At 43.6% G+C, this 26,622-nt stretch overlaps 1 protein-coding gene across 2 annotated transcripts in view; it reads right to left on the bottom strand.

Annotated features, from left to right (window-relative positions):
- The window catches only part of DMRT1 (doublesex and mab-3 related transcription factor 1), a 56,137-nt gene extending 29,725 nt beyond the window's left edge, over window positions 1–26,412 (bottom strand). The window contains exons 1-3 of one of the 2 annotated variants that reach the window (XM_005155015.2): window positions 26,090–26,412; window positions 23,321–23,504; window positions 4,522–4,805 (exon numbers count right to left, since the gene is read on the bottom strand). In XM_005155015.2, the coding sequence (XP_005155072.2) occupies window positions 4,522–4,805; window positions 23,321–23,504; window positions 26,090–26,374 (753 nt within the window). In that variant the 5' untranslated portion in view covers window positions 26,375–26,412. The remainder of the gene's footprint in view (window positions 1–4,521; window positions 4,806–23,320; window positions 23,505–26,089) is intronic. The other variant, XM_005155016.2, reaches the window with a different exon arrangement.
- Between the last annotated feature and the right edge of the window lie 210 nt (window positions 26,413–26,622).

Here is a 26,622-nt window from a genome sequence, read left to right as displayed (position 1 = left end):
CAAACAAACATTTTACACCTATTTCTGGAGAGTTACACCACACAATAGACCTGTAGGAAGTCCAGGCTTCTTGGAGGAAAAACTATGCCAGAAACTAGAAACAGGTTGTGGAAGTTGAAAAAATTAATCTTTTTTTACTAGCAAACAGCTATTCCTAAGAATTCAAACTGCTAGCTGCCCTATCACAGACACACTCTTCTGGATTTAGTAAAAGGTAGGTTTTTATGTTTGCTGCTTTTATATAAATCCTTAAAAACCAGTTTTCTACCCCAGCAATGCTAACTCTTTCACTGCCAAATAGTAAGTAAAATTCCCATATTAGAAAATATGTTAAAATTTATCATAAAATTTCTCAAGTCTGACTCTTGCAAATATTTATTTCAGTTGTTTGCTCTAAATTGGTTTAGGGAATGACAATACTGGTTTGTCAAGCTGCATTTAAAAAAAAAAAGTAAAAACCCCACCTCAGAGCACGAAACAGAAATTATATGAAATTCTGAAATTTGTCCAAAATCTCTTGGCCAGCCTTAATCTTTCTCTGAAGAAGGATGCTTGAGTTACCAAAGTAACAAAGAAAACACAGATACTGGTCCCCAGGTGTGGGGCGCATTCTGTATCTTGCAGGTTTTTAACGGTCATAAGAGTTTTAACACTTCATGCAGAGGACATGGGACTCACAAGGAGTCACAAGAATCCTTATGCTGTGAGTCACACACCGGCAGTTTCATGGCTAGCTTGGAGAATGAAACCTGATTAGACTCGGATATGTCCATACAGGTTTTACTTCTGTTGTGGTAGAAAAGACTGCAGTCACCCCACCATTTTGCAGTTGCTGCCCCTAAAGTGGGTTGCAGTGAGATTGATTTCAGAAGACTGTATACCACAATGTTCTGACTTGCAGTACTAATGTTGGTGAATCCATTTAACTGTTAATTGGACTGAATGTGCAATTATGAAAGCTTCAAGGGAAGGTCCAGACACTCACAGAGACCTTGAGTGAAAGGAGATGCACAGTAATCACCACATCTGCTGCATTTTCTCTGTGACAGAGCATTGCCTTTTCTTCAGGTGTTAACACTAGATGTATCTGACTACCTGCCTTACAGCTGGCAAAAGCAGCAGGATATAATGACTGAAGGGTTCTTGACCAAAACTATTGTCTTCATTATGCTTACAAATCACAGTGGATAGGTTTCCAGGATAATTGTATACCAATGAACAAAACCTACATACAAATAAAGTTGCACCTCTATGAATCTACTCAAATACACAAGCCTCAGCAAAGAACAAAGACTAATGAAATCTGACATTAATCTACATTAAAGATTCAGTGATTCCGTTTATTTGCCAAGGCTTAATGATGCATTAATCCTCATCCCATCCTTCACACACACACACATTTCCTCCCTTTCTCCCTGAATTCTGAAACAGCAGACAGCTGGGCTGATTAAGGCTTTGTCTGCATCCACAAGTTATCTTATGCAATTCTCCTTGTCTGCTTTAAGTTACTTCAGGACAAGTGAGCCTCTACCAACAGAACCTGGAAAAGGCAGAGGTCTTGTCTACATGTTTTCAAACTAGGATACCTTCCACTGAGCACACAGGTTATGCAAAGAAGCCCTCCTGTGACTCACAGCTAGCCAGCTACTCTGATTTGGTTATAGCAAACACTGTACAGGTACAATTTTGGTAAAGAAGCAAAAATCAAAAACCTCAGTGAAAACAGTTATGGCACTACTGCTCACATGAGGAGACTCTCGTCCTGGAAGACTGGTTAAGAAATCCCGTACATATAAAGAAATAAACCCAACCAATACAGGCATTCCAACGAAAATCCCTGCGTAGATACACCTACGTGTTTCCTTTGGAGAATCAGCCTGCATGGGTTTGCCACAAAACTCCCCTGAATGTGTAAGCAAGGTCTGATTCTTCTTTGCGGATCATTCTCTGAAACTCTCCTGTAACTCCTGACTGTGCCTGGCAGACAAACTAATTCGTTCATCTCCATTTAACACTCTTTCTGTGATGATCTGTTGCTGGTAAACTTCCATGTGCAGAATCGATGTTTAACCATGTGCAGCAGCTAAGAGCTCGTTCCCCTTACAACAGACCATCTTCAGTGCCACTGGTTTTACAACCTCGGCACCACTGCATCTTCGAACATTATCTAGCCTGGCTCTCCCTAAAACTTTTTACGATTACTTGTGCAATGTAATGCTGTCATAATAATATGCAAACCCCATGATTTATAACTCTTCCAGCAACAACAATCCTTCTTGCAGATCAGCCTGTGAGAAACAGCCTCATTACACAACACCTTGAACTACACTCTCCCTCTGAACAGGAGAGGCACATCCTGGTTTTAGGCTATGTAGAAGCTTGGGCAGATGTCACACTGCAGCCAGAAAGCCCTACCTTTAGTCTCTCTGCACAAACACCTCATCAGAACAGCACTGAGAGACCCCAAAAGGTTTGGCCAGGAGAAATTAAAATTGCAGGTGAGGTAAATCTAGTTCATTCACTCAGAGGTGAATACTCTGTGATATGCTGCACAAGGTGGGACAGAACAAACAGCACTTGGAGCCTGAGAGTGCAAGGGAAATAGTCCTTTCTGACAACATTTCTTCCTTAATTAGCTTTTTGGTACCCCACTAATTTGAGTGGCACTTAAGCAGAAGATTCTGCCAGATTCTTAACAGATTCTGCAGTGACTGAAGAGAAAAATCTATGGAAAACCTACTATAGCTTTTATTTCTTTAACGCCTGTCAAAGGTCCCACAAGAAACAGGTGATCTCACAGTGAGACAATGAACCCTCTAGCCCCAAACTTCATACATATACAGTCTAGTCTCGAAACACAGACAAAAGATGACAACAGAACTGAGAGGACACCATCTTCAGTCCAAGGTTTAACAGTTTAACATCTTTTTAACACACCCTCACGTCTCTCTTCCTCAAACACTATGTGCTAGGTCAGTCAATACCTTCAATTTACTTTTCTTTTTCTCAAGCAAGTAAAATCACAGACATCTCTGCTGTCTGGAGGAATGGTGAAGTGTGGGACTACACACCCGCAAGAACATCAATTTCACAAGACAAATGTTGCTCCCCCTCATTTGTGTTGTGACAGTGTCTCCAAGCATCAGCCTGCAGTAGTCTCTTTCAAGCTAGGTACTGCAAAAACTTCAGGAATAACTTCTCATCTGAAACACTCTGTTATGACGTGCCAAGTTAACCCAAAAAAAAACAAAATGGAAAAGCTGAAACAGCCCTGGCATCTCACCTTATTATCACACACAAAATCCTACCCCAAGCTTGCCTTGACTCTCACCCTGGTCTAATGATCAAATTCAGTAGCTAGAGAGGATGCCTCTGCATCTTTCAGAAAGACTTTTCCATGAAAAAAGTGTCTAATGATACGAAAACCTCACTGAAGGTGATGTGGACTGCTGTAGTATTCGTAACTACTCTGGTCTTAGTTCCAGCTCCTTGGTATCAGAAGTTAAAATGCTCTTTCAGTGTTGGTTCCTGTGCCAGAACTACTACAGGAATGCTCTGTCAGCAAAGGGGCCATCCCATGTGTTCCATTCAGAAAGTAGGTTTTGGTGGACATTTAGTCTTTCATTGTTGAATGGTTTCATAACACAGCATTTGTAGAAGGCAGCCTGCCCCCTCTTGATGCTCTACACAAGAGATCTGCCCTCTCCTGCCCTTGGACAAGGAACATGGGCCATACAGATTCTCAGACAGTGCACACTCCCTGAGCTCAATCTCAGACAGAGAAGCACCACTGCAGCCCAAGACCAAACAGCCTCAGGGTGACAGAAATGGCGGCACTTACTTTGACAAGAATCCCATTTCTTGGCAGATTTTTACTTTTTCCAGTCTCCAGCTAGTAATAAGTTGGAAGCTACAATTATCAAGTCTTAGAGTGAGAGGGCTCAGTTGGTTTTATACCCTAACTAATGAAGTTAGTTACAGGCACAGCCTGTAAACTGAGCTCCCCTAGTTGAAATAACAAGCCCTGAAGCTGACACTATCACAACATAATATGCCATGTCACATTCAACTGACAGTGATCAGCCCACTGCACAACAGCATAGTCTCCTGGGTCAGTTCAGGGCCTTGGATAAGAATGACAGAAAAGAACAGGCTCCTGAAGAGGAAAGTCTCTCAGAAATGACAACTGAAGCTTCCAGGATGCTATTCTGGGTAATCCAGTCGGACTCCTTCTCCAGAAAACAGCTCATTATCTCCTATGTCATAACTCAGAAAACAAAATCAAGTGCGTGGCCTTCATCTGTGCTTGTGGCAACCTATCTATACCTGTATCATTGCTTTCATTGTGCTCCATCATAATTGCCACAGTTAATTCTCCTAACATGGGTCCTAATCCCACCCAGAAATCTGGTTCTGGTTTTGCACTGCCATTAAACCAGCGAACAGGAGGTTAGAATTAGGCCTGAAAAACAGGTTATCATCCATCTCACTCTTCCCTATAACACCTCTGTAACATCATACCTGCCACTGTTTTCCTGACTGGCTTGGCATGTAAGTTGCTGGGAGGCTTCGAAGGCTGTTTTTCATGGCCGACCCTACAATTGTACCCCCATTCTCACTTGAGGAAGGCTCACTGGCCACAGCCATTTGGTACTGGGAGTAGTTGTACAGGTTGTTATAGTAAGGATACAGGGACGGCTGGTAAAAACTGCTGTAGTAGGTGGAGTCCACAACCAAATCAGACGTGCTCTCCAAGTGCCCTCTGCTGGGGATGGAAGGGATGTCCTGAATGAGCATCCGCCCCTCTGAAAAAGAAAACAAGAAGCCATTATGAGACAGGAGGCTCCATGAAGACCATTACATTTCACCTGCTGATGAGCTACTACTCCTGAAGGTTGGACAGAGTAGTAAGTAGGAAGAGGGGGGAGCTAAAAGGGAAACACGGCTGGATGTTTGGTAGAAACTCATATGGACTGACTTCCACACAAAGCCTGATATCACCACCTACATACACCAGAGACTGCAGAACAGGACATAAAGCCAACTGCAGGTTAAGATGATGTTCTGAGTCCTCAAACAGCATCAGGTGACCTGGTGATGATTTACATTAGCTAAGTCTGCAGCCCCCTATTATTCTTATATTGTATCAGTGTGCCAAGTCTCTTTTAACCTCCTGGAAGCAGAAAGACTAGCTACAGGACCCCTCTCCAGCCAGTTTCCTGCAGGAGGGAGACACTTTCTGAACATGCCTCTGGAAAAGGACAAACAGCCACAAAGCCAAAAGAAGCTGCTGCAGGGAAAGCACCTGATGATCAGCCAAGGGATCTCAAAAACCCACATGCTACCTCTGAGTGAGCAGAGCAAGGCACTGCCCATCCTTCATACCCAAATTTAACTTCTGTTTAGCTACAGAACCACAGAGGAGAACAAGTTCCCACACCACTGGCAAAAGAGGAGGAGGAGGGGATTGTTCACGACTTGCTGCCTGCACTCCGCAGTGCCAACAGACGGCAGGCCAGCCATCTGCACTCCCCACAGGCTGTCCCCACAAATGTCTGTTTCCCTGCTGTTCCCTAGGGGGAGGGGCCTTCTCAGGGATGTTTTAAATCCCATTTTCCTCACTCTGCTGTCTAGTGCGACACTTGTGAGGATGAAAAAGGAAGATACTTGTCGGTATCGCATCACAACCAAGCTCACTCTGGCACGCTGCATCAGCTACCTGGCTGAGCCAGCCACAGCAATAACGGCCACAAGCTCGAAAAGTCTAACTACATGGTGAATACACATTTACATATTTAACAAGGAAGCAACTATAAATCCTGCCATCCTTGCAGCTCTGGTTCTACCTCACATCCCTGTTATCCTGCTCTGCATCAACCCTTACACAGCATTCACAGCATAATGATCCCTTCTGCAAGGAGCTCCTGCTCTTCCTATGTTGTTGTTTAACTCTACCATAGAGAAGTATCATGTTACCATGTGGAGATGAAGCAGCAAGGACAATAGGCACATATGAAATAACACCCCTAACAGGGATGCCAGGCAGGCATTGCCTGGTTTGTCTTGCATCTTTTGGTGTATGTGTATCTTGGTTATGTATCTGAAAAATGAATACAGGCATTTACCAGCTTCTCAAGAGTCATGGTAACAGCTTCCAGCGTACTACACACTAGATCAAATGATCGGTTTTACCAGTTACAACCATTTACAATGCAATTCTGTTTCACTTCTGCAGCTGTAATGAAAGCTGTCTGCAACCACAGACCCTTCCAGGTCACTAAATTACACAGTGCCCCCATTCAGCTCTTGCTGACATTTTGCTCACATCAATGAACTATACCCATTTATTATTAGCAGAATGTTTTATGCCTCCTGCATCTGATTTTTCTGCCCCACAGCCCTATCTGAATGAGAAACAAGCCAGCTGGCCTTTTTCATTGGGAGCACCTCTTAGATTTGTACATAGGAGTCCACAATGACACAAAAAAAACTTCACAGTTTTTGAACTTCCATATTTTTATGAGATTTTATGATTGCTATTATTTTGCTTCTGGGCAGGCCTCTCTTCAAATCCTTTTGTCTTTGATAAAATCAGAACTTAGACCACTGGCACTGAAAAGCCAGCAGTTCTGATAAATCATAGCCCAAGCCTGACCTACCCCTCAGACTTATCTCCCAAATGGTTCTGCTTTTCATAATGTAAAATAGAAGCCAAATGCAAAATCCTCCAATGCATTCCCTGCTGGGATACAGATTTCATATGAGACAAATACATAAGGCAGCCAGCCGCATAACTTCTGTCAGGGCTGTGCTATGACGCACTGATGCGCAATTTCTTTTGAAACCTCTGCAGTGTCTTTCCACTTGCAGTGCATCATAACAAGTGATAACATTTTTCCATGAAGAATGCTAGCACCAGGAACATGGGGCCTCTACATCTACACATGAAAGGTGAGTCACCTTGAGGTGCAAGCAGCTCAACTGAAGAGGAGAATGTTCTGCTGCAACTTTTGGAAAGGTCTCATGCACTACACTTCCTAACGTGGGACCAGATGGGCTAGGATATAACAGAGAGCTGTCCATAGCTACCCACAAAATCGGACAAACAACCTTGCTGTGTCTGTGATGTTCCAGTGGCCTGTAGTCCTACAGCTCCTTCCCAAAGAGCAAGCAGCAGTGACGGTCTTCTGCTGCCTTAAATAGGTGCAAAAAAACCCAAAACCAACAACCAACCAAACCACAAAAAGCTTGTTGCTCTTTCTTTTCCCCTTTTACCTCTTATCTGTGGCTACCACAATTTGCATGGATGTGCAAAGGGGTTGACCTGTTGCGACCCATTTCTCCTTTATCTAGTTGCACAACAGCTGCCATCAGTTCAGTGCTCAGTGTTATGAATCCACCAGAATGGTCCTCTGCTTTCCTTCTGCTGTCTCTCCTCTCTCAAATAGCTTCTACAGTACTATCAGCTGCCCTCTCAAAACTCAACATTGAGTTTGTAGAGCCATTCACCTGCTCATTCAGACACCCATGCACCCATACACATAAATCTGCAGGTGTCAGCAGCCTCAGGCATTTTCTTCTTACATACACAGAATTATGGAATCCACGGTCCTCCTAATATCCCTGGCACACAGTCCTTCTGAGCTGCAGCCACATCACAGGGATGCGCCTCAGCAGATTAGCAATAAAAACAGGAGCCATGGGAAAAGGGAAAGTTCAAGTGAAGGGACAGACACAACCAACTCCATACAGAACAAGGACTCCTGCCACAGTGATGGAAAGACAGCCAGAAGAGTTAACCTTCCCTAAATCTCAAGCCACATCATGCTTCTGAAGTTGGAAGGACTTGCAGCACCTGCCAAAGAACAGGAGAAAGCTGCCACATGCTTCAACTCACACTTTCCCCTTAATTTAGAGGATGAGATTTTCTTTGATGTCATGGTCTGGGACAAGTGTCTGCTATTTTTCTGTGGCATCCATAGATTTGGTGCTTCACTCGGGAGCAGACAGATGCCTCACACAAGACATACCCTTGTGCCATCTGGACTTTGGGTAGAAGTCAGGTCAGACCAGGTCAAAGCACCCCAAAGGTTACTAAGCTCCTTGCAGTCTTTCACCAGCCAGCATGAGAGAAAGATGCCTCTGGAGAGCTGAGCAAGTCTTTGGTGACTCCAGCACACAATGGGTCAAGGGCAGGTGTGCAGACCTGCAGCTCTTACGCCATACAGCCTGGCTGATCGTGTCACCTCCTACTACTAATACATACACCATACATATACAACATACATAAAATATACACAACTGTAAATACATGAAGGGCAAAGAGTTTTGCTATTAATGGAGAAAGCCCCGAAAGTCTTGACTTTTTTTTCTGAGCAATGAAAGCTCAGGAAGAAAAACATGTCAGACCAGCCAGTACCTACACAGGGTACCTTTGAAGGAGTGCTAGCTGCCAATGGGAGCAGAATTAAAGGCCAAAGAACACTGCTAAACTCTCCTAGTGATAAAGAAAGGCACTTGGAGATCTGCCCAGAGAAGACTTTACGCTTACTGTATGCCCAAGGGAGTTTTTGCCCTGTCTGTGCCAGCTCTCTCTAGGTCACACTAGATGAAGTGTGGCAGTCAGCTGATGTGCCAGCACACCTCTCCTAGGCGGCAGCATCCTCAGGCACAAACGACAACCATTTGCAGAACTCAGCAGATCTACTGGAAGCTTTGGCTGTAACTAAATTTCAAGTAGCTGGGGTTCCTCTCACCTCCTTCTTTTGGAATAATTCTTGACTCCTACCTACAAGCTGAACCTTCCCACAGCCTCACCCATGGTCACTCAGCAAGCAAGATGTCCTCCTTAATGGAGGCTGTCAAGCCTTTTTCCACCGCCAAAGAGAGAACACCAAGGTTAAGAAAGCAGCTTTCAGCTGTTGCTGTGGTTTGTTGGTTGGTTTGTTTGTTTTCCAAAGTGTAGTTCAACACAGCTACATGGCTCTCCTGGCAAGGAGAGGGTCCTTCCCTGCCTCAGAGCTTGCCAAGTTACAACACCTGCACATGGCAGGCAGCCCAGAGGTTCACCGCTCTAAGGGAAGCAGTTTTTGAGAGGAATTAAGCTGTCAACAAGGCAACTGCTGCTGTACCATCAGGCTCCCGCTCTGTCCCTCCACCTGCCTTTTAAAACCAGAGGGCTGCTGCAGGAGCCAGGCTCATGCCTTAGCTGTCTTGACCCTTTACATGGAAAAACCAGGAGAAACTCATGGGTCTTTCCCCTGCCACTACACACAAACTTTAACATTCTGGAAGTTGTAAATAAGATACAAAAATATGGGACTGAATATGTACACGAAGGAACTGAATTAAAAGCGAAAAAAAAAATAATGGGTAAAATTCTGACTCAGTTTCTGTAACACCCAATGTACAATCTAGGGCCATCAGAGGCTCTCCATGTGTGAGCAATGCTCTTGCAGTGAAACAGTTGTGCCCTTGGATCTCTGAGCTCTTTTCTATGTCTTTACCAACTCCTGTAGAGAACTGATGCTACTTTTTTTGCACTATGTACACAGTGTGAAATATGTCCCACTCTTTCATAGAAGATCAATATGATGCACGATAAATACTGTTATTGATCTTGCAGTGTTGTAGACGACTCTCCAGCTCTATGGTGTATTAATAGTAGTTAACCAGTAATTCATTTCAGGATGGCTGGGATTTTCTTCTAAGGAAGGTGAGTTCTTGGGGTCAGTTACAAACATGGGTCTTACACTTTCAGTAACCTATGAGGAGCTCCTGCCTTCATTTAGCAGAGCATGGCAAAAAACAAGTGGTCCAGTCCTCACTTAATGTAAACCAGTCTCAGATCATTTACTTCAATAAAGCTATAGCGATTTACATGAATTGCAGATACGCATGGCAAAATCAGTGCAGAAGCCAGCATATAGATCATTCTTTCCCTTCTTAGTTTTTGGGAGGAGAGGTGAAATGTCAGGGAATTTATAGGAATTTCCATCATCATCTCCATTTCACAATGCAAATGTGTTTTTAAGCATACACACTAAGAAATGCAAACACTGAAGTTCTGTCTCTAACAGAGAACTGTACATAAGCATGTGGTATTTTCTATTCCTACTGGTACTGTTAAGGGTCAGTTACACATTTTATTATATGTTGATAACAGTAATTCAAATATTTAAATATCCCTGGGCAAGCCTCTAGTACTAAGGTCCAGAGTCTGTATTATCAGATTTTCTCAGCATCTAAAACAGGGTGGTAGCATGCAACTGCCTACTAAGAATGGTTACTGGACCCCACTTAGCAACCTGGGGGGGAGTATTAGTCAACTTAGGATGCACATACATCAGGAACAGTTGTAAGAATCAGGACAGCACATGCAATCACGTACCAATGTCTGGGAGTATGCAATGGCACAGTTCAATTTACTCGTGTAACCATAACAACTGATTAGTCTCCATGTGATTGTATATTTCAGCAGAGGAATTGTATATGCATTGTGGCAATTTGGAGAATTTCACTTAAGTTCTTACATGCACGTATGATTAGCAGTTTTCATCTATGCTTACAGAGACTCTACATGTACACAGACAGACCACTGAAAATGCAGAATTGTAACTACTCAAGTAACACGTTTTCTCAAGGAGAAGGAAGGCATAGCCATTGCCCAGTGAGCAGTGTTCATCTTCTGGTAGTTTACATTTCCTGTCGTTTTCAATTCAGAGTGACTGTTTTTATCACTGTAGTATTAATATTTTCCTGCAAGCCAGCCTCTGTGTCAGGAGACATTTAATCAGTCAAGAAACACTTGTCTTCAGACCTCAAGAGTTTTGGATCTGTACCTGACAATTTTCACTTGCTCAGTATGTAAAGCATCAGCACACTGGCCTGGCAATACTAAGTCCCGCAATGTGTTAGTTCAATTCATAGCTGGCTTCGAGGTTGGACAACAGCCTTGAATGAGGCTGGAGTGAAATCACTCCCTAACACCATAATCAGAAACATTGGAACAATATGTTTCTCCCACCAGACAATCATGACAGAGCTATTTCAGATGTCAAAGAAAGCTGGCTTTCTGCTGAGACACTCTGCCTCCCAAGGAACAAAATCTGAATGCTTGCTCTGCCTTTGAGAGGAGTATTTCTGTTCTCTTCCCGTTAAAAGTTGCAAATTATCTTCAGTTTCAGTGTTGAATTTTTAGCTTGCTATAAAGTTAATGTGCTAGACAATGTTCATTCCAGGCAAGACTGTGGGGCTGTGTATTTTCTGCCACCCCCCAAAAAAAGGCCATTATCTGTAATTACCCATTACCATGCATAATTATTTCTTCTATTCTGGTCTACAGTCCCCAGGACTTTATGCTGTTACAGCTCACTGCACTATCTTATCAAATTTGTTAAGGAAGCTTTTTTGACCTTTTGAGCACTTGTCACCACACATACAAAAGCCAGCAGTAAATTGTCTGAGCATGTAGTGTGTGATTTATTATTTGCACTGCATAGTGATACCACATAAAATATTACACACTAACACCTTCCTATTCCCACTTCCTGCTTTAGCTAAAATGAGAAAAGGAAGGAAACCTCTTTAGTGAGAGAAGGAAGGGAATGGGAAGAGGCTGGAGAATCTCAACAGTAATTTGAGGAACAGGACAGCAACACTTGGCTGAGCCTGAATATCAGGCTCTGGAGAAGGTGCCAATTGCTCTTCTCTCCAATGCCACCTTTTATCTTTCTTCTCTCCCTCCCCAGACTCTGATTTCACCATTTCAGCCAATTCCACCATTTCATACCTGTGTAACTCTGCTGAACCATAATCTTTCACACATTAAGTCCAGTTACTGCTCCTTCAGAAAGCACAGAGAGAGCTTTGAACACCTTCCCCTATCAATTTACAGCTTCTGCCAGTACAGGTTCCTATAAAAGGCACATTTGGTCCAATATGAGATTCACAGGGATTGTCCTTTATGGATACAGATGTGAGTGCACAAAGGACCAGGTTTCCATCTATGCTATTCTCAAAGCCCTCTGTGAAGGACCAGACACTGACTGTGCATCCCAGTACTACTTGTTTCAGCTAACAGCCTCACTATACTACAAAGTCCATACACTATGTCCCTCTTCTTCAAACAAACACTGGGATGTGTCAGACAGGAGATGTAGGATCTGATTCCTTCTCAAGAAAACAAAAACTGACTCCCTGAATCCTGATTTTTGTTTTCCCCTTAGTCCTCTATCAGTATTCTCCCAAAGGTGCTTTATCTTAAAACCTCTCTTTTGGACACTTCTGTGTCTAAAACTCTTAACCCACAGTACTACCTGAAGAAATGTAAGATGTTATTGGTTAGCAAATTCTAGTAAAACCCCCTAATTTTAATGCTTTTCAACTGTGTCATTAAAAAACCTTCCCAAACACAAGAAAATCTGAGATAACTTTCTTGCCATCATGACAAATAAAGATACTCACTTTGGACTACAAGTGCACAGTATAAATTACTATAGCACAAGGTATGCGGAATCAGGCCTTTCAGATCTGCCAGTGAAAGCTTCTCCCTTTAGCAGAGTGAAAAAACATGGACTCTAGGTTCCTGAAAGCATCCCTGAATTCAGACCCTAAGCAATGGCTACCTGAACCACTGCTGCGAAGACAAAACCCTCCTCTGTGTTTCTCTATTTTGCAGACCTTGGACCATCAGTGTGTGTTGGCTCTCAGGCAGCGGGGAGGTGGAAACCTTAACAGTGGTACAAGGAAGAGTAAGTCTGCAATTAGTTGAGCCAGCAAGTGAAGAGCAGAGTGTGCAGAGAAGGGGAGCTTGCATTCATACCCCTGTCCCAGAGCCCCATTTCTAAGATATATGGGGATGTCCTACTCAAACTCACCTACGGAAAACCATCTCTGCAGTCCTTTCAGTTGTTTTAGCCAGAAAGCTTTTGAGAAATGCGCATTTCTTTCTCCCTTCCCCAATTGCCAACAACCCCATCTCAAGCTCAAATACCAAATCAAGCAGTTTTCCTCCTTGTTTGAGAGTGCCTGAACAGTCCTGGATGCCCAGCCGTGCTCTGACTAACATCTATTAGAGAGAGAGGTCAAAAAAACTGTTATCAGCTGTACCAGATGCATGGGCTAAAAGCAGCTGTGTCTCCAGGCTAAAGAGAATAAATCATAGCCAAAACAGCTTACTGCTACCACAGTCCATAAGTACCTCTCTGACCATACCCAGAGAACACAGTTGCTCAGCAGACATATGACCTTCTTTTCAAAGCAGAAAGACGTATTTTTTTCTAAAAAAAAAAAAAAGGGAAATAAAAAAGGAAAAACATGGAGCGCAGCAACTCTGATCCTCTTGCAGGCTCCTGGCCTCTTCCTTGCAACTGAAGTGCACGAAGACTGATCTACCCCTCACCTTATCACAGCTAAGCCTCACCCAGACACCTGCCATGTGCCAACTCTTACGAGTCTTTCCACCTCCTCTCAGCACCCCAAGACAAAACAAACAGTCATCACACCCTTCCTGCAGCAGCTCTCTGACAGCCAGGGCGGAGTCCTGGTGTCTCCAACATCCCTCCCCTGACACAACCGCTGGACCATGAGCTCATATGTCATCATCAGTAAAGAGCAGGCATAATGGCAGCAGTGTCTGCAGGCACATGGCATGTGTTCTGGGACAGGAGATCGCTGTATCCACCAAGACACCAATGGCTGTGCTGTCCTGCTTTTTAGGGATTACTCCACTTCCAGAACAATATCCATTTTTACCCTGAAGAAACAGTATTGCTATTTTCTCCCTTCTAGGAATAACTCTGGTCATTTGCGCAAAGTAGAAAAAGCCTTTCTAGTTCCACCTGTGAAGGGCTAAACCAATCCTAAGTGGGACAGTACATGTTACCATGATCAACAGCCTACAGAAGGAGGCACACTAGGATAATAGTTATGCAGCACGGACTTCACATTTCAAGGAAATCTGTGAGACACTGGAATTAAAGTTATTGTTACCATCTTGCTTGAGCTCCACAGTGGATGCACCCAACACACAAGCTTTTCACAGGATTCTGCATCTGCATGCTGTTTCTGTTCGCATCAAAACCTATCCCACGAAATGACACAAAAAATTCAACCTGAGCTGACAAAAGCACAATCAATCATACTGGGCATTAATTAAATCTTAGATAAGCAGGTCATTGAAGGACAAAATAAACTGCTGCCTCTCATTCCAGGACATGTTTTCTGGTTTTCTAATAATTTGTGTGTCTCCTGCCTGAGCCCTTCCAAGATAAAGACTAGGTGTGCAGGTCCAGACATTGGGTAAAGCTCCACCAATAGCTATAAAGAGAAACGTAGGGAACAGTATGAACATGGCAAACAGATGAAATACCTCCTCTGCCCCCTCTCCCAGCCTTCCATTGCTTTTTGGTTCAGTGATGCTCCAGAGCCTGGTGTGGCATGCCTACTTAATAGCCACCAACAGTTTCCCCTCCAATATCCATTTTGAGCCCACTCTCCAGTATGCACAATGTTCCCAGCGAAGAAGTCTCACAAGCACCTCAGCAGTTTCAGCCACAGACACCAAACCTCCTTCCCATCACCATAGATCTGCCTGGAAAGGCTGTACCTCCATGGGCACCAGCTTCTTGGCAGTGACAATGTTTCTTAGAGACAGATTCCTGTTTCTCACTTCTGGTATGGGTTAAAAGTGGCTCTTGTTTGGCCATGAGTGATCCTCCAACCAAATCTTCCTGCAGTACACTTTTTTCTGCACTGCTTATCAATGCATGCACCTTTTTACCACCTAGCAAGATGACCTGTGACAATTCCAGGCTTGCTTCCAAGATACCAGTGGGAAGACCACAGAGTTTACAGCCAAAAGCAGGTGCCCGTGAGATGTCTCCAAAAACACCATGTTGATTCCCCATTCAGACAGATAGGATCATCCTTCTTAAAATCATGTAACACATATAATACTGATTTTCTGTCAATTCAGTTTCCTAAGCAAGATGTCAAGGGATAAAAAAATCAAATGCTTCATGTAATCTGATTGCATCAATATGTCACTTTGTCAAGTAAGTTTTGTAATGATGACTAACTTGGCAGAATCTTTTACCAATAAACTTCCATTAATTCACATTGTATGAACATCCTTTAACAGCTGCATTTCTCCCCCTCCTGCACATTTCAGTTTGCTGTGCACTGTTTCACTGTTTTCATGAAAGCTGATGTCAGGCTGATGGATTTATAGCCACCCATCCTACGACACTCACTTTTCTTAAATACTGGCATGACATTAGCTCTCCAGGCCCTAGGAATTTCTCCAGTGTTAAATGACTTAGTGGAAATCATAATTAATGTACCAGAGAGATTCTCAGCCAGTTCTTCTGCTGAGTTTGGTTTGGGTTGTTTTTTTTAATACTGCATTAACTGCATAACTGCAAGTTACCCAATCCTGCTGATTTCAGTTAATGCTGATTTCAGTTAATGCTGATTTCAGTTAATGCTGGAAATGAAAGCAGAATGTCACCATCCCCTTATTTTCAAAGTAAGGATCAGAAAAAAAAATTAAGCATTTCCCCCTCTTTTTCTCATGTATAATTTTTTCTACATGAGGTCAAATTACTGTTAACTCTGTATATGTGTGTTCCTAATAAAATTCCAAACCCTCCCAATTTTAAGATTTTTAGTTAATTATAAGCTTTATACAAAACACTATTTTTTAAAAAGAAAAAATGTGATTTGGGAATAAAAAAAAAAGGAAGGAGAAAGCCCATCCAGAAGACTGAAGCTTGGCATAGTAAGTTTCAGTTATACACACAACCCCAATCCAGCTCTAGCTAAGAAGAACTGAAATACCACCAATTTCAGTGGAACTGGAGAAGGCGTATTTTGTTCACATTTAGCATACACTTAGCATACATTTAGCAAACATCTAGCATGCAACTTAAAAATCCTCCTAATATGTCTGAAGAATAAAACCTGCAGAAAGTAATTTTTACCTCCACAATTACTGCAAGCTTCAGGCCCTCAATAACATGTCTACAGCAGCAAATTCCACTTTCAACATCTTCTGCCAGTGACTAGAGCGAAGTAGCTGATCCTTTTATGGATATGTGCTAGGGGGTAATGTTTATTCTTTCCTTACTTGCATTTTTGGTATTTATAATACAGTTTTAGAGAACATATAAAAATATCAGCAAAAAAAAAAAAAGAAAAAGCACTCAAAAATCTTTGAACATGACTTTGTATCTGTGAAGATGCAACGTACTATTTCAATGCTCTTGAATGTTTGTCCATGCTGAACTGAGACAGCAGGATTATTTACATATCTAAAATTATTAGCATGCATAACAGTTAATGGGATCAGAACCAATAAAATTAGTGCTTCAGAAAATTGTAAGCATGAGAAACAATGCCATTTTCAATCTTTAGTATAACAGCTGGGAATATGTCTAGTATGTGTGCTCATATATATTTGTATACATGTTATTTTTCATCTTGACACAGAAATTTACAAACATTTAACTCCCTGCATTCAGACATCCAACATGCTACTCAAATGTGCAATGGGAGCAAAACTCAAAATCAACTTCGAACAAAAAAGTGGAAGAAATTAACAGAGAAAGGAAATTACAAAAGAAACCAAATTTCTAAACAGTGATGGAAAACAGCCCAGACACCTGCAGGCACAAAGAAGCAAATTGAGAGGAGGAGAAAGAAACTCAGTGTGGATTAAATGTAAGGAGATTTAAGTCATTAACAAGGGATCAAAGAGAACATTACAAGGGAGGGAAGGCTTTACAAGTGTCTGAGATAGGAGACCTTGGAGGAAATACGACTGGGTTAAAATCATTATGGCTTACACTAAAAATAATAGAGGGAGTAGGATGATGGTTGGAATTAGCTGGAGTCCCTGCTTAGTTATAAGCTCTATGATGACAGAAATCCAAAAGGTTACTAAAAAAGACCAACCAGAAATAACAGGAGGGCTTTTCACTCGCCGAACACATGATGGAAAAATGAGTATCAAGAGTGGTAAAGAACTGCTGCAGACATCCACTGGGTCTTGGGAAGTAAACAAAAATTACATGCATGTGCATCACTTTTGTACACAATAGCCAGCGCTGCACCGATGCAACAGTATTTGCACTCATAAAATCTGCTTCCATGCAAACGCAAATTGATCACTAATTAATATTTTTTCATGCACAGCTGACAGACAGAAATACATAGCAACTAGAACAACAGTGGCTTACATCAGCTGAGGTTCAGTTGTGACCAGAACTATAGGCATCCAAATCAGCAAATTGTGGCCTATCCTGTAAACAATAGAAATAGTATGAATAAAGACTACCAGCAGGAGCTAAGAAAAAATTAAATCATGAAGTAATTAAGCATCCAATCTCACCACAAAGGAAGAGAAGCTTAGTGCTTAACTGACTCCACAAGCTCTTCAACAAAACACAGGAGAGAAGTGCCTGAACAATGTCTGTACTTAAGTGAGCTATTCACAACTATGACTTAGACTAGCAGTTACTAAAACTAAGGAGAAAGTTTAGCAAAGTACAGGAAAATAACAAAAAAAAAAGAAGAGGAATTAGAAGCAGCACATGATAAGCATTCCTACAAAAGAAACCTTCAAAATTGCACTTTAGCTGCTGCATCATTAAGTGACAAATCTACTGAAAATGGAAAATGGGCCAACAGGTGAATTAGGAAGTTACTTGATGAATAAAGTGAATGAAAGCAATATTCAAGGTATAAGAAAACGTGAAAAAAAGAAAACTCAAGAAATCATGTTAGTTAAGGAAGTGTGCAGTACTCCTTCACTCCCCACACATCTTTTCTAAAAACAAAGCCCCACACATTCAGATAAGTTATAACTGTTTCAAGGACACAGAAGGAACAAGAGTTTAGCTGCAGATACTGTAATAATGTGCCCACGGATAGCAAATTCTTAGTACATCTTCTGTTCCTGCTCCATTCATTATCTCAGTGTTCATAATGACAAATAGAAAGCATAAGCCAACACAGACAGCTCTCCAAACTTAAATGCACATGTGCAAATGTCATTGTGACAAAAGAAAAGCTTTCAAGGCACAAGGAACAATGGGGGCTGCCCATCAGCCCCACTGGCGTTTGGTGGGAAGAGAAGCCCAAGCAGCCGGGTGCCAGGACAGTGTACACCATGAAGTCCAGTCAGCACACAGCAACCACCACTCAGCAGGAACCTTGCTTAACGTCTCTTGCTCTACCATCTGGAAATCAAACCTGTTGTGAGAAAAGTTGCACAGAATGATGCTGCCCCCAGGGTGAACTTTTTCTTTTTCAGGGAGGGGGGAACAAACTCTATTCCCAATTCTTTAGGAGAAAAAATCTCTTCTGAAATGTGAATGGGGACACCTGCTGAGCCACCCGTGGGTTTTCACCTCCACCCCTCTGACCAAAAGGTGGTCAGAAAAGCCCTGGGGCTGAGCAGCCCTTCTCTCTCACAGTACACAGGTCCGGGTAGGTCACAGCTGATTCCACAGCACCCCTGCTTCCCTGGTAACACTGCAGCAAGCTCTCCCCAGGCCCTGCATGAGCCCCACACACTGGCTGCATAGAAAAAGAAAAGCAATCTTCTCTGAAGTTTTCCAAATCTCTTTTACACTAGAATTTATTTTTAAAGTTACAATGAAGCTTCAGACAGGGCTGAAATCCTGAAAGGGAAAAAAACCCACCTTCTTCATTAACTCTGGACTTAACTCTGAAAACTGCCACCAATCCTACCTGCTTCACCAGCATAACAGAAATATCACACTTTTGGCAGAGTCTGTGCCTCACTGAATAAACACCTACGTACGGCACTTCAGACATTAGTTCAGTTAGAACACAGACACCTATACACACGCACATACACGCATGTACACACACACACGAAGCTGCAAAGACGATGGACGAATATTGCTTGAAAGGAGGAGTAGGAAAAGTGCGAACTTTGCAAGCTGCAGGCCCCAGAACTACCGGAGAATTAACTGGAAACATCTAGCCAGGGATGCAGAACCCTGTAACATTATGATTCATTTAGCAGTCCAACAATGGCCATATGCAATGAGTCATACAGGAGATGACAAAGCTGCAGGAGATTTCTGTTATCTAGTTTAATCTGCACATTGATCAGTTTACCCCCATATTAATCACTTGAGATCATAACCTAACACACTCTTAAACACCTCTCCTGATTATGCTTCACTTACCCCCTTGTCCTTATACAGGTCACCCCATTGCTAATTGCACTTCTAGTTAGGAGAAAAAGTGTCTACTGTCTAATTTAATTTTGTCTTTTAGTTTCAAGCCGTTGCTCCTTGTTATGCTGTCTCAAGCACTGTAAATAATCCCTCCCCCTCCTCCATATTATTACCTCTCAAATATTTATAGACTGTTATATCCACCCTTAGTCTCCTTTTCTACAAGCCATACATCATTTTTGTCACCCTTCCCTGTATCCTTTCAGATTTATCTATGTCCTTTTATAATGAGATGCTCAAAACTCCTTCGCAGCATTCCCAAGTACGGCAAAACCAAAGCAGCGGAGAGAGGCAGAAACACCCCCATTGCTTCTCAAGCAATGCCTTTTTAAACACCTCTGAGCAAAACTCAAGTGCTTTCAGTAGGAACTGAAAATTACAAAGCCATGGCCACTACACTGCAGAGTGCTTTGTTCATCACATAGCTATTACAGTTCAGCCTTTTAGGAGGGAGTTTTATTGTAAACCAAGGAAGAATAGTTCAAGACTAAACACTCCTGAATACTTATTTCATCCAGCTGGAAGAGATTTAACAACTGAGAAAACTGACATACAGACAGAAGACCATTTTCAGCAATGACTTCCCAGTATAAAGCCTAACTTGTGCTGTGGAAATAGTGACAATTCAAGGGAAGTGAGGTTGCTCACAAACTCTTACAAGAAATGTATGCAAATGTGATTTTTCTTCTGTCATTTTAACTGCAACCAACTGAAGAAAAACATCATGGATGGAAAGGTATTAGTTATTCACAGGTGAAGGATGCAAAACTTGTTCCTTTGCCAGCTCTATAATCCAGTAAAGAAACCCTGTTCAACTATGCTCTTTATTTTTAACAGATGTTTGCTGGCTGTGGGTGAAGCTCGGGAAAAGTACCACAAACCAATGGATAGGGCTGCTTTGCCCTTGGTATTGGAGGAGAGTTGGCAGGACCAGGAGACAGCCAGCAACTTAAATCTGGTGAAGAAGTAGCAGTGGGTGCAGCAAAAGAAAATCACCATTAGAAAGTAACAAGGAGACGAAGACAAAATGAATAAGCAAGATAATGGACTGATACCCACTGCAGACCCACCAAGAGCTCTGAGGACATGCAGCCTTCACACTAGTCCTGGCACAGGCAGGTAAAGCTTAGTTAACAGGTAAGTTACTGCTTACTTCTCCTTACTTGTGCTCAGGCCTTCTGAGGCTGCTGCCACCTGAACTAGCAATCCTCTCCACTACCTGTCAACCCCCATAATGCTAATGTTCTGTTGAAAACTACTGCAGATGTAGTCATTAAGCGCTTTTAGCCAAAACAGTCAGGATTCCTTTCCCAGGCTTGCAAATACTGAGCAGCATTCAGCCTGGCTGAACTTCAAATTTCAATCTGCTGACTTAATATCAATACAAAAATGTAGGAATTTCACATATTCTCAGAAAAGTTTAGTTTGGAAAAGACCTCTGGAAGCTAGCTGGCCCAAACTCCTCACACAGGGCTGGCTCATGTTGCTTCCCAGTTGAGTCATGTTGCTTGTGGACCATCTGGCTGAGTTTTGAGTCTCCCCTACCTCTGGGCAAACCATTCCAATGCTTAAGCACTCTCACAGCAAAACGTCCATGGCAGCTTCCTCGTGTTGTCCATCAGTTGACTAAAATGAGACTTTTCTGACAAAACTGAAATTCTCACAGGATGTAACAGTATACTGTGAAGATTTAAAAGGGCTTCCTTTCAAAAGAAAATCTCTCCCCTTTTAAAAACCAGGTCATGGTTTATTCCACTTATAGCAACTTTCTTTTTGCACCTCTTTAGCTATGCAGCATAACATCTACAAGGTTATGGCATCCATTTCTGGAATCACAATACAGTGTCACAGAAAAGGTCAATGCAAAAGGCAACACCAAAAAAGCAAAGAAAAGTAAAGAAGGCAAGGTATAGTTTTCAGAGGCATCCAGGGCATTGCAAGTTCAAAGGAATCTCAGTACCATCATTCATTAGGCATAGTTATTACTGTTGACCCCCGTACAGTCTGTATTTATGAGCAGATAAAACCCCATCTGTTCCTCAAGGAGTTTCAAAGTGAAACCAGCACCCACTTAAAGAAATGTAAAAGAACACTATTTTGTTTCCATCACACATAATAAATGTAGCAAAGGGAAATAACAAGTGCAAGCTTATTACTCACAACTGTTGACAATGATATGTTTACTCTGTCAACCAGTGATACTACAAAAGCACTTGAATAACAGCATTACTAATGGTAATTTCAAAGCCAATGGGAAATTGATCACTGCAGAGCATAGGAGCAGGAGCTGGCATTTAGCATCATACAGTAATCCTGCCTATATGTGAGGCTTCTAAATTAGGCCAGTATGAGTGCAGAGCAGCAAAAGGACATTGAGGTGCTGGAGCGGGTCCAGAGAAGGGCAATGAAGCTGGTGAAGGGTCTGGAGAGTAAGTCTTACGAGGAACAGGGGAAGAACTCAGGTTTTATAAGCTGTGTATGTCTGAAAGGCATGTTTTAAATGCCTCACCATAGTCTTTTTCTGAATTTTACACACTAGTTAACCTAATAAGATGTACTTACCCTGCAGAAGGAAAAGCAATTACTTTAGATGCCCTGGGATCACGATTTTTTGCTGCTCTGTACAATTAAATGGCCTTTGCTCCAAGTAACCCACAAACTTTTACACAGGTAAATGCGCAGAAAATACAGAAAAAAACACAGAGTTTTTCTGGTAACACCCTGTGATCATGATCTGCTCCCTTCCAAATAGCTTGCAAACTCCCAATTTGCTTTTGAGTGCGGAAGATACACTCCATCCAAAGCACAGATAGTTTCCAAGTCTTACATGGTAAATGCGCAAACCCCTACACTGTGACAATGATAATTCATTTTTCCCCTTTTCGAAAACAGCATGTCATAAAGGGATCTGAAAAATTGTCTTTGGCCTCTCCAGGTGTCACGGTATTTCTGATCTGCCAATAAAAAGGATACAGCAAGGAAAGACTCTCTCTGGCACTATGTCTGATTTGTGTGACTCCTTCACACATTACTCCTCTGCAGGCAAACAATGCTCTGCACAATGGGAGTCCAAAAGAAAAACTGCTCTTGTGAAGCTAAATGCTTACAGGAGGAACAGAATTACCACTGTCAAAACCATCTCTTGCCCAGTTTAATGGATGTTGTACAGGCAACACTGCACTCCCAGGAGCCACCAGTTCCCCTGGGGCTTGCAGGGAGCTGCTGACCTCCCTACCACAAAGGGTTTTGCTCTCTGCCTGCCTTAATGATTACTGTAAACTCTTGCAAAATCAGCACCTCTGCCTAACAAACAGAGACACTGCGACATTCGCTCTCACAGGGTCTCTTGCTTTGCTTGCTGTTGAGGGTACCAGTAAAGTGATAAAACAATGAGACAAGAATCCCTTGAGTACCTGGTCCTGAAACAACTTGACACCTAAACCAAGAACTTAATGTCACATCACACCTGACAGTTTCCTATCTAACAAAGATCTTTATATGATAAATAAAACAAAAGCATCAGAATACTAAAGTAGTATTCGTCACTGAAAAATCACTTTCCAGCATGTTCTGTAGTTCATCATACCTGGCCAGAACTCACAGAAGTACCACATAAAGTCATGTATGGTAAGTAGATCTCTGCTGCTGGGGTCAATCCTATTACCTACATACCTGGCTCCTGTACAGTGCTGAAAACTCCAGCTTTCAAGAGGATACACAGCCAGATGACTGTGGAAGGAGCACATGTTTTGGGAGAAAGGAGAAAAGCTCCTCATAAATCTCCACCTGCAAGTACACACCTTATTAAAGCCAGTTACAGTGCCAGTCTGTACCAAACTAATTTTGATTTTGAAGTAAAAATAGCCAGTTAAGATATGAAAGACTTATCCTCGGTTCTACCCTTTGGCTAACCGTACCAACACTGCAACACCACTCTTGAAGAGGGACTCTCCATAACCCCAGTGCTGCAGAGAAGTTAAAAAGGCAGGAATAAGAAGCATCAACCCTTGCCTGCAGCAGTGACCATCGCTCTCACAGCACTTTACCTGATGGTGAGCTAGCTGCCGTCATGGACGTACTTGTGGAGTGCGCAGGGTTGCTGCTTTCCAGCAAGAGACAAGAGCTGCCACCACTATTCTTCTTCATGAATGTCTCGGGAGCACTGGGCAGGGGCACTGGGTGGCTGATGCCCAGTTCCTCTTCCTGAGCTTGCTGCCTTCTCAGCGCAACCTGCAAACAAGAAGATAAGACAGTGCATGTTCTATGGCTTGAGCACAATTTGTAATTGCAACAACAGATGACTCAAACTCAAGGCTGTTTGTAACTCTTGGTACTCTGTATGGTGTCGATGTTACTGCCAGTGGGTAGACAAAGATATTAAGGAGGTTATAAGGCTATTTAAAACCACCTGTTTTGGCTCCCAAACATACATGAATAAACCTATGAAATGTTAGTGCCATATACATCTTCCTTCGGTGACACCACATGAAGATGTATTAAAGCTGCACTCATGCAATGCATTTGCTCTTGGGCATACTGTAAAAAATGCAAAATTCACCAGCTTTCAGGACTCCGCTGTGCCTCTTCACCAATACAAAGCACCAATATAAAGCCCTTTGTGCGAGCTTACACCTGCAATCTACTGCTCTGCACAAGCCTGCTTGTCTTCCTCACTGGCTCTTTGTTAGAAATCTATCCTTCCAAGGAAATTTCAGTGCACAGTACACTGACAGCCACCATGGAGAAGCACAGCAAGCATCTCAGCCAGTGTCACACATATTGCAGTTAATTGGCTGGTCCTGGAGCAGCGGGAGCTCCCCATTTCTTTCCCAGCACTGGTGGTGTTCCAAAGCCTATCAAGCACTGGCCAAGCCCATAGGCACCATGCAGTCTGGACATGGGTGCAGAGAAACCATACTGGTTACTTACTGAATATGCAGAGGACCCCTTCTGCCTCATCTGAACTGGCAGATCAGTTTTGCACACCTGCTGAGTTGTGGTACATGTCCAGGGCGTATATATACTATGATGGAGGCCTTACAGCTACCTAACCTGCAACTCACCAGGTGACTGATTTGCACGTGTATCTGAACCCTGGCAATCTGTCCCAGATTACAGACTAGGATCATGTGCTTTTCTTGCTCGAAATTCTCCTGGGTAATTTGGAGAGGGCTTTCCTGCATTTCTGTGTTCAATAGCAACATTCTTCTAATACAGATGTGCAATAAATACAATTAGAAAAATTAATAATAGATCTTGCAACAGAGACATCCCAAACAGGAGGTGTAGACTTGCAAATACCATGGATAACTTCAACTTCACAAGCCAATAACCTTGACCTGTAAAATTCCACCAGTGCCAAGGGGCTTACTGCAGAAATACATCAGAAGGGGGAAGACAGACTTTCAATGTGTAACTCCTACAAAGATAAGGTTTAGCTAGGGAGGTTTTCAAAGCCACTTTCAAATACTAGGCAAGGAAGAGAAAACCGCCAGTAGGTCCACCTCCAGAACACACTAGCAGGAGGCAGTCGCCACCTGACAGAAGCTGATAGGCAGCATCAGAACAGCCTGTGCAGAAGGGAACACTTGTGCGGGGAACAGCCCATTTTGTGCTCCCTCCCCCAGTGCGGGCAGCAAAAGGATCCATGTTTATTACTCCCTGGTTTGCAGCAGGCAGAGAAGGTGCATGTAACTTGGGATATAATAGCAATTTCTGGGTTGCCATGAAATCGTCAAGGAGGAATTATTTAAATGAATGAAAGTTCCCAGTGGGTTCAGAGGACACTTAGCATACCTGCACTGGATAAATAAATAAAAAAGTACAGGAGGATTTAATGCAATGTTTCTAAAGATTTTAAAGTCTGTCAATGGGACACTGATTTTATGTGGGATCTCAAGCTCTGAGCACACATTAACTGCAAACTGATGGTCGGTCTGATACGACTCCTTCACTCGCACAAGCAGTCCTAACGCCTTGCACCTCGTCTGCAAGGGGACTATTCGCACGAACGAGAACGCCCAACCCCACTCCCACAAGTCAACCACATCGGTAGCCATTACACTCCCAGAACTCCTCTTAATGAAAGTTTCCAGATAAGGATCGTAAGGACTAATACGGCCGTCTTCTACCCTGCCCCGAAGAGCTGTGACTTCAGCGGGACTACCTAACAAAAAAGTTACTCCTACACAGAACTGAAGGCAGCTTCGTTTCTTAGCGAATGCTATTACGTCCTCAGTTGTAAGAAGACCCACCTACACAGCTATTTACAGAGCCGCTCTATGCAGAACAACGCCATTCAAAGTAAAAACAAACAAACAAAAAACCCCAAACAAATAAAAGTAATTTTATAGATACATTCAATCAACGTATCAGGAAAAGCAAGTACAACGAATCTAAAACCTAAAAGGAATCTGGCTAACCAATTATTTGGCTATATTATTCATGATCTACTTAAAAGCAAATTGGAGACCGGCAATTTAACGTCAGCACCAGGTTCTGCACGGCAGGACCGCGGACACGCGGTCAGGCGTGCTCCGAGGTGAGCCTCACACGCCCGCCGCGGCCGCTACTAGCTCACCGTGACTTAGCCCTGCCCGCCTTTACCGCACCTCCTGTTTTTATTTTAAAAACAGTAAATGCATAAACATTTTACTCCAATAGCTAAGGAAGGTGCCGGGGTACCTCCGGCCCGGCCACGCCGCCCCGCCGCCGGTCTCCTGCGGGCTCCGGACCCCGCCGCCGGCACCTTCCGGGCGTACAGCCCACCCCGGCCCGGGTAGACCTAGCCGAGGCGGCCGCCCCGCGGGGCTCACCTGCGCTGCCATCACCCGCTGCCGCTCGGCGATCAGGCTGCACTTCTTGCACTGGCAGTCCCGCCACATGCAGAACCGCTTGTGCCCCTTCAGCGGCGAGGAGTAGCCGTGGTTGCGGCAGCGGGCACACTTGGGCAGACGCGGCGGCTTCTTCCCCGCCGCGGCAGCGACCCTATCCGCTGGGGCGGCCGCCATGAGGGCCGCCGCCTTCCCGAAGCCGCCCGCCTTGTCCCCCGGCCCCGCGGCGTCCGAGGGCTTGCTGAAGGACGGGGAGTCACCGGACATAGCGGCGAGCTCGCGGCCGTCGTGCGAGGGCTCGGCGCGCCTCTGCCCTGCCTCGTCGCTTCCCGCCACCCCCCGCGTTTCGGCGGCCGGCAGTAGCCCGGCGTCTCCCCTCCCGCCGCGCCCCCCACCCCACGGCTGGTCGGTGCGGCCGCGAAGCCCTCTCTCCCCCGCGGGGCAGGCGCTGGGGTGGGGGAGCGGCCACCCGCATCTCCCCGCTCCTCCCTCCGGCCAGGCCGGCCTGGACGGCC

The sequence above is a fragment of the Melopsittacus undulatus genome, chromosome Z (assembly GCF_012275295.1).
Source record: "Melopsittacus undulatus isolate bMelUnd1 chromosome Z, bMelUnd1.mat.Z, whole genome shotgun sequence".
Lineage (NCBI taxonomy): Eukaryota > Metazoa > Chordata > Aves > Psittaciformes > Psittaculidae > Melopsittacus > Melopsittacus undulatus.
Note: the sequence above shows the minus strand (reverse complement) of the source record. Positions and strands in the feature narration are given on the sequence as shown.